The following is a 13964-nucleotide window of genomic DNA, read 5'->3' as shown; positions in this document are numbered from 1 at the left end:
TAGAAAAGAGAAATTCCTTAACATGAGATTTATCACTGAAAACACCATAGTTTTCTCCATAGTTTATCTGAAGAGTTTTACATTAGATACAGTAGACCTCTGGTTGGGTGGAACGGCCTGTTTGTTAGCATCTGTTGCTCCTTGATTTTTCTCACCTTGAACAGCGATTTTCACTCTTAGCTCTGAGATGAAAGGCACCAAGAGGGCAATTCAGTTAACACTGGCAAAACTCAGCAGAGAGAGAACATTCTAAAAATCCTACATGTTCTTTCCAACCATCTGAATAGAAGTAAATTACCTCTATTCTCAACGAGATGTTCATAAAATGTGTGAAATTGTATCGATAATAAATGCAGAAGTTCCTTTCAACTCTACACCAAAAGTATTTAAAAATGATAGAAGTGCAAGTGAGTGACAAGACGTGTTGCGGCAATCTTTTCACAAATACACATCTCCCTAAGTACAGAATTTGTTTGCTGAAAAATTAGATATGGTTTATGATAGATTTGATTTCTTCATCTGTGGATTTTAAATTTAAAAAAAAATCATTACTTTTTTCAAGTCAAACAGTTTTAAGCATAAAATAACTAATAATTTTGATCCACTCTTTGGAGTGGATCACTCATTTTCACTTTAGAAAAAGCAGAAAACCACATAATAAATTCTTATATGTTATCAATAACGCCCTGGGAAGCCCAAGTCCTGTGTGTGGTCAGCTGTGGGCTTCTTAGACATATAACAAACAGCCGTGACAACATTAGGACCAGAACTTTGTGCTCCTTGAAAGCAGGGTTCACATGACAGTCCTTTTGCAGATTGAAAATTTGCTTCCTCTGGAAGGAAGTACTTTTTGGCATTAGCAGATATCAGATTAAATAATATTAAGCCTTAATGTTTTGATGCACATTTGGGTCACAGTAATCAACATAATGTCCTGTTATACCAGTATTATATTTAATCATCATGGAATGAGCTCAAAATTGCTTCGGGGTGAGGGTGGCCAAAGGGAACAAGAGCCCAGAGAATTGATGATATTTGCTACCTGTTCCCATAGTCACCCGGGAGCAGCAGTGTGGCCTGGCAAGCAGCCAGCCTAGCTCTGCCACTGGAGAACAATGGCAAGGGCTGACGTCCAGGGGAATGAGCCATAGATGGGCATGATCCTTCCACATCCTGTTACACACACAAAAACCCAATGATGGTAACTAATGCTAATGGTTTCTAATGGGCCAGGGTGTGTTAGTCATTCACCTACAGAACCTTGCTTGCATCTCACATCTATCCTGAGTGCACACTGTCACGTGCCTGCGTTACAGGGGAGGAACCACAGTGACTGGAGACCTGTCTGGCCGTGAGGAAGTGTGGAGCTCGAGTGCAATCCAGGCCTGTGCCACCTGAGGCCAGACAAGCCCACCAACATAGGTGAGTTCTGGCATCATACCCTACCCGGGCTTTTTTTTTTTTTTTTTCTTTTTTTAAGATGCCTAATCTCTGTGGAGCAAATTCCATCCCCCCACATCAGGAGAAATAATAATAGTGAGCCATCCTGAAAGAATTCCTAGAAGTTACTCCACTCACTTTTTCTCTCAGTGGTGGCCCTTTGCTGGGCTATGTTCTTGGTAAAAAGACCCAAATCAAGTCGAGAATGGAATCAAGACTCTGGTCCGTTTCGAGGTCTTCAGGTGAAAGTCTCGGATACAGAGCTTTCTGAACCTTCTGTGCCAGGGTCAAGGCTCTGCGACCTTTTAACTTATATATCTGGTAAGTGTGGTCAATTAAAAAGACCAACCTTTTGATCTCCTTAAGATCACCTGGTTGGTTTTCTTGCAAAGAAACAGGATAAAATGGTTCCAGTATTTCCTTTTCCTCATTCTAAGGGCATTTCAGCCCTTCCAAGCTCCTCTCTCTTGGGGAAGGCTTAAAAGAATCCCAAAGTTGGCATCAGGAGCTTGACTGTGCTATAACGTTTTAAGCTTATAACAGGTTCAAGGTTGGGCTTCAGCCAATAGGACTGCTACCCAATTATAGGACATAAGAAAATATTAATAGAAACTGAAAAAGAAATTTATAGAAAGGTAGCATACCAATTGGTGAGGCAATACCAGCTACTTTAGAGAATCACTTTTGCCTAAGATTTCTAAGATGTGCATCATCTAATTCTGTGAAAGAGCTAAACTGCCATCAACTACTTTGCCTGCATCACAGCCATTAACTTGGAGATGGGTTTAATCTAAAGTTGGAACAGAGGTACTGACCTGCTGCTATGGGCTGACCCGCAAAAAGCCAGTCACAAAATAGAGGTGCTGGCCTCCACCTCCTACTCACTTGGGCAGAGAGTTCTGGAATGCTGTGGTGGCTGCCCCGACCCCCAACACAGGCATGCATAGTTCCTACTTGATACATATAAAGAGAGGGGCCTCCTCCAGGTTCAAAATAAAATAACCCTTCCACCAGCAGGAGCCCCAAGACAAGTCCTCTACTGAGATTAGCCAGAAAGGATACAGTTACACATCCAGCAACATTTTAACAGATAAGCCATTTGTCATTCCTACCTTCATTGTTACATTCAGATTAAGATTCTTTTCTAAAACCCTCATCCCCCACAGATAAAAGAGAACCAGTCATTGAAGACTGGCCGTGAAAATATAATCTATGATGGAAGTTTGCAGAGATGATGGACTCATCTATGGACAGAACTCCTGTGTTCACTGGCTGAGGATACACCAGGTGGTCTGGGCCGTGCAGGCTCCGTGCCTGCAGGTCACCATCATTTTCACCAAGAGCCTCTGGGGAATAAAGGTGGGTGTGTGAGAGAACAAATAGATGTAGGTTGAATAACGTACAAACCCAGAGCTGTCGCCCGAAGACTTCAAAGAAACAAGGGCAGGTCTGATGAAAGTCAAGTGGCCAGATGGGAACAATGAGCTTCTTAGCAAGCTTCTTAGCGTATTTAGATCTCCTGCCACTCTCTGAAAGATACGTCGCAAACTGCCGGCCACAGTTAGCTCTGCGAAGTGGAACTGGGGCCAAGAGAGTATTTCCTTGGGTACCCTTTGGTACTGTGACCCTCCACGTCCTGCACATACTATTTTCACAGTAATAGAAACAAACAAACAGAATACACAGCAAGAATAAAGTGTTTCCTAACCTTAAGCTCTGGTCTGGTTCCTTTCATACAGAGTTGCATGTCTCCTAGGCAAGGTTATAATGTTGAAGAGTCTGAAGAATAAATCTGGTGCAGCATACACAAATGAAAGATAAAAGCTACCTAGGCTCCAGTGGAGCACTTGCTTATTTCAAAAATTAAATCAGGGCAGATCACAGGTCTGATGTGCAGAAGTGCTCTTTCCGGAAGTTTTTGCATCTTGGGCAGAGCAGAAAGGGTGGGCTGCCAGCAAGTGGGATGCTGGGCACCAGGTGAGTCCAAGTCCAGGAAGTCCTGGAGCCAAAGGCATTCTGTCTACAGGGGAAAGGCTGGCTTTGACCTAGGGCAGCCCCCAAAGGCCCTATACTGAAAATGGGTCCTGAGTCACTAGCAAAGGTCCAGGGGAGCAGATTCTACCCGGTCCTCAGGCTGGATCCCTGGTCAGCCTCCTCAGTGACCAGGGGCAGTTGAAGGAAGACTTGAACATGAAACATAATTGCATTAGATCATGCTCTGAAGTTTAGGTTCTCCACATTTACACTTAGATGCTTTACCAGATCAGAAATAAATGAAAAAGAAATGAAGGAAACAACAGCAAAGATCGATAAAACCAAAAGCTCATTCTTTGAGAAGATAAACAGAATTGATAAACCATTAGCCAGACTCATCAAGAAAAAAAGGGAGAAGACTCAAATCAACAGAATTAGAAATGAAAAAGGAGAAGTAACAACTGACAGTGCAGAAATACAAAGGATCATGAGAGGTTACTACAAGCAACTCTATGCCAATAAAATGGATAATCTGGAAGAAATGGACAAATCATTGGAAAAGCACAACCTTCTGAGACTGAACCAGGAAGAAATAGAAAATACAAACAGACCAATCACAAGCCCTGAAATTGAGACTGTGATTAAAACTCTTCCAACAAACGAAAGCCCAGGACCAGATGGCTTCACAGGCGAATTCTATCAGACATTTAGAGAAGAGATAACACCTGTCCTTCTCAAACTCTTCCAAAATATAGCAGAGGAAGGAACACTCCCAAACTCATTCTACGAGGCCACCATCACCCTGATACCAAAACAAGACAAAGATGTCACAAAGAAAGGAAACTACAGGCCAATATCACTGATGAACACAGATGCAAAAATCCTCAACAAGATACTAGCAAACAGAATCCAACAGCACATTAAAAGGATCATACACCATGATCAAGTGGGTTTTATCCCAGGAATGCAGGGATACGCAAATCAATCAATGGGATACACCATATTAACAAACTGAAGGAGAAAAACCATATGGTCATCTCAACAGATGCAGAAAAAGCTTTTGACAAAAATTCAACACCGATTTATGACAAAAACTCTCCAGAAAGTAGGCATAGAGGGAACTTACCTCAACATAATAAAGGCCATATATGACAAATCCACAGCCAACATCGTTCTCAGTGGTGAAAAACTGAAACTATTTCCTCTAAGATCAGGAACAAGACAAGGTTGTCCACTCTCACCACTATTATTCAACATAGTTTTGGAAGTTTTAGCCACAGCAATCAGAGAAGAAAAAGAAATAAAAGGAATCCAAATTGGAAAAGAAGAAGTAAAGCTGTCACTGTTTGCAGATGACATGATACTATACATAGAGAATCCTAAAGAATCTACCAGAAAACTAATAGAGCTTATCAATGAATGATACAAAATTAATGCAAAGAAATCTCTTGCATTGCTATACACTAATGATGAAAAAGCTGAAAGAAATTAAGGAAACACTCCCATTTACCATTGCAACAAAAGGAATAAAATACCTAGGAATAAACCTACCTAAGGAGACAAAAGACCTGTATGCAGAAAACTATAAGACACTGATGAAAGAAATTAAAGATGATACAAACAGATGGAGAGATATACCATGACTATACTACCCAAAGCAATCTACAGATTCAGTGCAATCCGTATCAAGCTACCAATGGCATTATTCACAGAACTGGAACAAAAAATTTCACAATTTGTATGGAAACACAAAGACCCCAAATAGCCAAAGCAATCTTGAGAACGAAAAAAAACAGAGCTGGAGGAATCAGCCTCCCGACTTCAGACTATACTCCAAAGCTACAGTAATCAAGACAGTATGGTACTGGCACAAAAACAGAAATACAGATCAATGGAACAGGATAGAAAACCCAGAGATAAACCCACGCACATATGGTCACCTTATTTTTGATAAAGGAGGCAAGAATATACAATGGAGAAAAGACAGCCTCTTCAATAAGTGGTGCTGGGAAAACTGGACAGCTCCATGTAAAAGAATGAAATTAGAACACTCCCTAACACCATACACAAAAATAAACTCAAAATGGATTAAAAACCTAAATGTAAGGCCAGACACTATAAAACTCTTAGAGGAAAACATAGGGAGAACACTCTAGGACATAAATCACAGCAAGATCCTTTTTGACCCACCTCCTAGAGAAATGGAAATAAAAACAAAAACAAATGGGACCTAATGAAACTTAAAAGCTTTTGCACAGCAAAGGAAACCATAAGCAAGACGAAAAGACAACCCCCAGAACGGGATAAAATATTTGCAAATGAAGCAACTGACAAAGGATTAATCTCCAAAATTTACAAGCAGCTCATGCAGCTCAATATCAAAGAAGCAAACAACCCAATCCAAAAACGGGCAGAAGACCTAAATAGACATTTCTCCAAAGATATACAGACTACCAACAAACACGTGAAAGGACGCTCAACATCACTAATCATTAGAGAAATGCAAATCAAAACTACCATGCGGTGTCACCTCACACCGGTCAGAATGGCCATCATCAAAAAATCTACAAACAATAAACGGTGGAGAGGGTGTGGAGAAAAGGGAACCCTCTTGCACTGTTGGTGGGAATGTAAATTGATACAGCCACTATGGAGAACAGTACGGAGGTTCCTTAAAAAACTAAAAACGGAACTACCATACGACCCAGCAATCTCACTACTGGGCATATACCCTGAGAAAACCGTAATTCAAAAAGAGTCATGTACCACAATGTTCATTGCAGCACTGTTTACAATAGCCAGGACATGGAAGCAACTTAAGTGTCCATCGACAGATGAATGGATAAAGAAGATGTGGCACATATATACAATGGGATATTACTCAGCCATAAAAAAACGAAATTGAGTTATTTGTGGTGAGGTGGATGGACCTAAAGTCTGTCATACAGAGTGAAGTAAGTCAGAAAGAGAAAAACAAGTACTGTATGCTTACACATATATATGGAATCTAAAAGAAAATGGTCATGAGGAACCTAGGGGCAAGACGGGAATAAAGACGCTGACCTACTAGAGGACACGGGGAGGGGGAAGGGTAAGCTGGGAAGAAGTGAGAGAGCGGCATGGACATATATACACTACCAAACACAAAATAGATAGTTAATGGGAAGCAGCCACGTAGCACAGGGAGATCAGCTCGGTGCTTTGTGACCACCTAGAGGGGTGGGATAGGGTGGGTGGGAGGGAGGGAGACGCAAGAGGGAAGAGACATGGACACATATGTATATGTATAACTGATTCACTTTGTTATAAAGAAGAAACTAACACACCATTGTAAAGCAATTATACTCCAGTAAAGATGTAAAAAAAAAAAAAAAAGAAAAGAGAGTATTAGGTCACAGCCTTGAATGAAAAAGTAACTTCTCTTTTAATTAATCCAATTCTGGGAAGATTGGCTATTGGAACCCCAAGGTCATACTTCTGGCCCTATTAACCATCCTGTGTTTAAAAACCTGATTTCAGGACTTACTAATAAGTATGAAATGCATACATAGCCATAGCAGTTCTGGCCTCAGAAGCTTAATGCAGTGGCGGGCGTCTTGGAGCTCATCCCAGCCTGGGCCCTTCCTCGAAGGCTGGGCGAGCTGGAAGTGCTCACTGCTCCCAGGACAGTCGGGTCCCTGCCGCACCATCAGTCAGTGGGGAATGTTCACAGAGCCAAACATTTTCCAATCTGGTGGTTTTTTATCAACTATTTCCAAGGTCAACTCGGTACATGTAATTTTTTTCCCCCTCATTTGACATGATAAATGTTGCCATCCACTGTGTTTAACTGTAAGAATGTTCAGTATGACACCAAGCGAGGCCTGGGAAATTCTGTTACTTGCTAAGTTATCCTTGGGAAAGAAGTCAGGCCACGTTTCCCACTCTGCTTATCACCTTGGGAGGCTCTCTTGGGAGTTTCTGAGAAGGTGCAGCTCTGCGGGGCACCTCCCTAGAGACACATGCTCGGCTCTTGCATCCGGGCTGCCTGGCTGGTACCCACTCCGCAACAGGGCGGACAAACCTCCTCCCCGGGAACGTGCACTCCCGGCGAGCCAGCTGTCGTTGCGGTGGAGCTCATTAATCTTGTGTCCTCGGACGGACGGCTGGCCGTCCGCGTGCACTTGACTGCCATGGGCAGACGGGTCCAGTAACGGCAGATCTGAATCTGGCATCTGGAAGCCGCCCTGTTAGCCCATCCACAGCCTCTGCCCCTGCCCCGCACCATGCAAAGTGGAGACTCACTGGTCCATTCCAAGCAGAAGAGCTGAGAAGTGAATGTTGGAAGGAGGCGGCAGCAAAGAGAGAGGATGTTAAAATACACTGAACAGGAGGTTCCAGCTGAGTGACTTTCCATAATTTTCCATCTCACGGGGAAGATTTTCCATGACTGTTGTTTGGGAAACCAGATGTGTTACATTGTTTTCCTCCCCCCCTCCCAAAGCATTTGGATGCACGCGTGGGAAACACCCAACAGGCGCCCTCAGAGGCAGTGGGTTTGTGGCTAAATGGCAATTGAGGAATACTATGTGAATTAATCACAGATACTTCATAGGACTGAGTGACAACATCGCTTTTAAAAATGATAAAACTGGTAGATTTTAGAGGATGTTTCTGCAAAGTAGCATTTTATTTTCTAACTGGATCTTTGCCGGAAAACACATTCCATGAGCTAAAAATCTCCCCATGGACACTGGCCTAATGACAAACTTCCTAATAACGGTAATTAAAAATTCATCTGAAAGTATAACCTCTTTCTTGACTCATATTATTCTGGGAAAAATGAAGGGTGGATGAGTATGTGTAGAAATCAGGTCTTCAGTTGTGAAAACCTCAGTTGTACACGGAGAGAAAGCAGTAGGCGAAAGGCACACTCCCCCAGGCCTGAGCTCAGACGTCGCCACTTTCCTCCTCTGGATCAGAGCCTAGGTTCTGCTGCCATTCCTCTCCCCCTTGATGCCCTGAGGCTCTGGGCAGAGGGAGGGGCCGCAGCTGTGGAGCCCGGTGTGTGCTCAGGGAGCACCCAAACGCCTGTGGCGGAGCAGCTGCAGCTGTGTCCGGGGGCCACCCCGCCCTGCGCCTCCCCCCGGAGCCAGGCTCTACTTGCCGGACCCTCAAGGAAGCAACACAGGGTCAGGAGGGACTCAGGCCATGATGCCCAGGAGCGAGAAAGCCTTAGTCTCACAGGACCTCAGCACTCCAAACCCTCTACGGCTGCCGTTTCGTAGAAAAGCGCAAAAACTCTGGGGGCCATGGTATCTTTTGGCTTATTCAGCAGGGCCTGTGGGCCTGTCTGCTTATACAAATGAATGGGGCGTTTGGCAGCACTAATAATTAAGGTTCTACACTGAAATCCCACCTCTCTACACACGCTTTCATTTTTTTTCCAAGTGTCGTCAAATATTTTTATTTGGGACATTATGTTTCATGTGGCTTAAAAAGATCCTGAAACACTTTATACATGTTTGGGGATTAAAAAAACCAAACTTGTTGTGTCTTTCCTCCTGTGCGTTATGGTGCCAGTTTAGTGATGGTGCCGATGCCCACTCAGCAGACGACAGCAAAGCCCTAAGCTCCTTTTCTGGCCATGGTCATGGTACTTCCTCCTTGGAAGAATGGTCAACCTTTATAAGGCACAGGCTACTCCATCCCATACTGTTTTCTCTTCCTGCTGAGGTACATTCGCTGGCCTTCAGGGGACACAATCCATGTGACCTTATCGTGTCCTTATTTATGTGAATAAGCCAAATAAACAGGACCTTTCTGCCCTGCGAACAACAGCACGTGAACTGATGACAGACAGACTAGGGGTCTCCTCTCCCCGGCGTGGGCACCCACCTGCCTGTGGAGCTGTCCCCCGTCTGTGGGCTGCAGCCGTGATCCGTGGTCACCGATCTGCACACCAAACTGTGGAGGATGCTCCCCCAGGGAAAAGCCACAGCCTGGACCGTCGTCATCTGGGTCTGGACCGTCCACCTTCGCATCCTCCTGAACGCCAGGCTCCCCAAGCCTGTGGAAGGTCTCTGGAAGCTCGCTCTGAAACGGCAGGAGGGGGTGATCACAGCTCCACCCGAATCCTTTTGCCCTGAAGCCTGATTTTTAGTGTTTGAGGATAATTACCCACTACAGGGGTTATCATGTCTTTGCTTCTCAGCCCTTTCCCCTAACAGGCTCATTCTGGCCATGGCACTCATTGGCTACTTTCTCCATTTAAATTTCATAGAGTGGGTGCCCAGGTTTATTAGAAGAGATTAGAAATATTACTATTTATAAATTATTACTGCTCACAGTTAACAGTTTTATAAATGAGAGGAGGAGGAACTCTAAAGTACTGATCAACAGAAAACTTTACAACTATTACTAGGTTCTGCTTAATGGTGGTTTTCTAGGTCATGGCTATTTGAAAGCAGGTTGAATTCGTTTTTGAAGACATGCTTCACCCTGAGGCAAGAGCATCACTGTATCTTCCCATTCATAGGGTGTCCTAAAATTGCATACACTGTTTGTGAGAGTAGGAGGCAGAGGAAAGGTGTTTAGGGGCTAAAAGGAACCAACAGTCACAGAGCCCTGAAAGCAGCCGACAAGGTAGCCAGGGGCACGGATGTCCAGAGCAAATGGACACCAGCGGCTCCAGCCCTGGGTTCACCAGAGAGCAAGGCCAAGGAGGAGCCTGCAGAGCTGGAGGTCACTCCGCCTTAATCAATAAAAATCAGAAAGCAAATAACTCAGTTCTGGTTCTGTTGTGAATCTGTGAATTGAGGCATAAGAAGGAAGCGTATACAGATTTCAGAGGTGGCAAGAAAGTACCCCCTGGAGCTCAGAGAGACCGTATGAAACTGCACTGGCAGAACGGGCTCTGGCATTTAGGACCAAAAACTGAAATGGAAAGGAGAGAGAACAAGTTAGAACTAGGTTTTACAAACCATCACTGTGGAATGAACCGATAAGGACATTCCACAAATCTCTCGGTGGTAACTAACGAATTCATCTATCAGCAACAAAAGACACAGCAGCAACACTTGTCTGCAAGATGATGTTACAGACCAGCATGCTCTTAAAATGAGGTCAAAGGGCAGCACGGACAACCCACTGCATTTCCACTGCCTGGATTAGACTTGACAAAATACTCTGAAACAGCAGAACATGACTGTACATGTCGGGGGAGGGAGGACAGCAGGGCCTGGCTGGGGGTGGGAGCAAGAGCAAAACAGATGCAAAGGAAAGGAACTCCCCCGGCAGAGGTACCTCCGTGAAATCCTCTGCGTCCTCCTCCGCCTGCTTCCCTTGCCGCCAGTGTTTCAGCAGCCACCTGAGTTTGACGTAGAAAAGGAAGATGTTCTGCTTCAGGGAGCATAGCTCCCGCTGCATCAAGTACCTCTCGTCACTCCAGGTCTGCTCCTGCAGCGAGTTCTGCAGGGCCAGGCTGTGCACCTCCAGCTCCCGCCGCCGCAGGGCACACAGGTGCCCCTCCTCCACCTTGAACGGAAGAAAAGAGACGGTGTCACGGGTACCTGTCCCGACCTGGCACCCAAACCGAGGGTCTCTGCAAACTGCCATCCAATCCGTGTCATTCTGCACGTGGGACGTGAAACGCAGCAGCTCCCCCACGTTCAGTAAACTCCTTGAGAGGTTCGCTATTTACAAAACCTCGAGCGTTTTCTGATTCAGAAGCAAGTGCTCTTTCAAGGGGACGTGTCAGGATCAGTTTTCATTATGGAGTCTCTCGCGGTGTTTTTAGATGTTTCTAAACTCCGTCAGGAGAACTCTCTCTTGGAGAGAGGGCTCACAGCTGACTTATATGCAGACCCCGTTTGCCTTCCACACAGGGGCTGGTACCCAAGGCAGATTGCAGTTGTCGAGGCCGAGCAAGGGGGAATCCTTCCCCTTGACTTCCTGGGCCCTGTGGTCCCCACAGCCCCTGACAGAAAGAGGACAAGCTAGTACTAGACTGCACACAGGGTGAGTGCACAGGAAAGACCGACAAGCTACTTCCACGCTTGAGACCTCACCTTCCTACCAGGTATGGGCGACACTCAGGGAAACAAAAGCATTGCTGGGAAAGAAACGTTTTCCATCACTATGTTAGTTGCTGCCTTTTCCACATGGGTACAGACACTCTTCCAAGCGGGAAACAACTGTTACGTGTCAATAATGACTAAGCAAAAGGGTGTGAATAAAATCTTAACTTACAGATAAGGGCACAGGAATAACATCACTAGTAGCTAAAGTGATACCTGGGGTGAAAGCTTTCTGTTGCACAGACCAAAGAGAGGGTTAGAGCGCCAGCCTTATCGTTATCCTAACCTAATACCCCCTCTTGTGCCAAAAGCCAATGGGTGGGTTTGGTTTTGTTTCCCTGAAGAACTTGATGGGTGCTCAGAAGCCATGGGACCATGGGAGCACGACTGTGGCTGCCTGAGGTCGACACAGGTCTGACTGACGTGCTAAAGGCCGGTGACCAGCGAGGCCGCTCTGTGAGGCCCTGGGCTATGCGATCACTTGCATGGCCACTGTCGTGATACCAGACTGAGTTTGCACCTGAAGCTGGGATAACGTAAAGCACTGGCGATTTCATTCACGCTCTCAGCAGCCCTGAGTCCCACCACCGGCTCGCTCCCCTGTGGATGCAGGACAGGACGGAGTGACGAAGCGTCAGCGCAGTTGCTGGAAATCCAGTGTCTGCAATTTATTTTTGTGTTATCTTAGGCTATCGACTGACCCTGGTAAAGTTTCAGCTGCTGAGTGCCGCTAACTCATGCTGTGCAGCGCCCAGTGCATGGCGGGTGCCCCAGAGGGGCCCCAGGATTGGCCGCTGGAGGCGCAGCCCTGGGAAGGGACTGTTCTCTTGGTCTTTTCATCCCTAACCTCCTGGAAACGACCCTTCCTGACTTGCTGGCTCTGACCTCTCCTCCAGGACCCCACACACTTCCCAAGTCGCAGAGTTCTGGTCCTCTACCCTCGGGGAGGTGAGGGGACCCCTTCCATTCCCCTCTGAACAAGCCTAGATGCCATCTCTCCACCTCCAACTGAGGACTGGGAGACTCTTCACACCCACCCCTTTATCCTGAATCCAAGTACCAGAAACACCTGGGACCCTGCCATTCTGCTAACGGTGTCTGCAGGGATAAATTCACTCAAACATGATTTCTGGTGCAATGCAAAAAAGTTAAATTACGTAGGAATTTACCCTTTACAGAAGGAACATTATTTCGTATTACCTAATAATACATGAAACTTGACCTATAAATGTAACTTTTAAAAAGGGGTGCACGTCTAGTGGTAAAGGAGGGTACCCGGCTCGGCTCTGCGTGGCAAGGTGCAGAAGGGGCTCCCTTAATCAGTTTTTTGACCCATTTAGATAAGCACGACCACAGCAACACGGGGCTTTGGTGTAACGCACATTCCTTGCCAAAATAAGTTCTTGGATACACAGGTACCTTATTTTGCATAGGACATGCATTTAAAATACCACGGTGCCATTTCAAGATCAACTGGTTTTTGGTTTTCGAGATACAGATCTCTCTCAAGAACAAATACAGAAAGCGGCAGCCACGGCAATTCCGAGCCTGGGTGTCTGTTTACAACTCAAGTAGATCCGGGGTGGCAGGAACTGGATGGTCCTCGGAGGCCCGTGGGCAGTGAAGTCCGTCTCCTAGGAACTCTAGGGAAGGACTGAGTGGATGAGGGATCAGGGGCCAGGAACAGGTTACTCTACAACAGCTGAAAGAGCTGATAAGGCCACAGCTCAGTTAACCGGCAGCTTTCTGAAAACAGTGGGTGAATTGTTAATGTTTCTCTCAGAAAATTAACCTAATACTGACAAAACATATCAATCTGCAGGACAGTGAAAGTTATGGACACGCTTTAATGTCCGGCGTTTAGGGCCCTTACTTTGCTTTGCTGGTCTGGCTGCAGGAAAGTTTAGATGTTAGGAAGACCTTCCCGAGACCACAATGTCAGCATGGAAGTGCATGCTTTCGAGCAGGGAGGGAGATAGTGTGATCTTTATGAGATCCCCAGGGGGCAGCTTGAAGGGATGTCCCTTCCACAGGCCCTGCAGCCCCGAGCCCAGGCTGCCCAGCCTGTGCGGGAGACAGAGTCCTTATAAAACACCTCTTGTTCGTTCTCTCTCCCTCTCCCTCTCTGTCTCTCTCTCGAGGGGCCCTGCAGACAGAGAAGGTGGTGCTGAGCCGTGGTCCGTATTTACCTGCCGGATGGTGTCTGTAAATCTCTCTGCCTCCTCTTGATGCCGTCTGGCCACCTGCGCAAGCTGACCCTGCAGCTCCTTTATCGATACACTCTGTTCAGGTAAAACGGGGGAGCCCCTGAGCTGATTGGTGGGACAAAGGAAGGGGTTTAGTGGCAGCAAGAACTCGGTCTGAGCTGAAGACACAGGACAAACGTGCACAAGGCAGGGACGCACGTGGAGTGACATGGCACGCGTGGCCGCGGCGGCAGAGGAGTGACTCTCGGCAGCTCCCCCAGTGCCTCACCTGGGCTCCGCCTGCCCT

At 46.1% G+C, this 13964-nt stretch overlaps 1 protein-coding gene across 8 annotated transcripts in view; it reads right to left on the bottom strand.

Moving 5' to 3' along the window:
• The window catches only part of MTCL1 (microtubule crosslinking factor 1), a 122890-nt gene that overhangs the window by 23315 nt on the left and 85611 nt on the right, over nucleotides 1–13964 (bottom strand). For 7 of the 8 annotated variants that reach the window (XM_049698265.1, XM_049698264.1, XM_049698260.1 and 4 more), the window contains 2 exons: nucleotides 10699–10929; nucleotides 9292–9489 (listed from right to left, as the gene is read on the bottom strand). In XM_049698265.1, coding sequence (XP_049554222.1) covers nucleotides 9292–9489; nucleotides 10699–10929 — 429 coding nt within the window. Of the gene's footprint in view, nucleotides 1–9291; nucleotides 9490–10698; nucleotides 10930–13660; nucleotides 13784–13964 lie in introns of all 8 variants that reach the window. The other variant, XM_049698266.1, reaches the window with a different exon arrangement.

The sequence above is a fragment of the Orcinus orca genome, chromosome 15, assembly GCF_937001465.1.
Source record: "Orcinus orca chromosome 15, mOrcOrc1.1, whole genome shotgun sequence".
NCBI lineage: Eukaryota > Metazoa > Chordata > Mammalia > Artiodactyla > Delphinidae > Orcinus > Orcinus orca.
The sequence above is the reverse complement of the archived record's forward strand: the minus strand, read 5'-3'. Positions and strand labels throughout refer to the sequence as shown.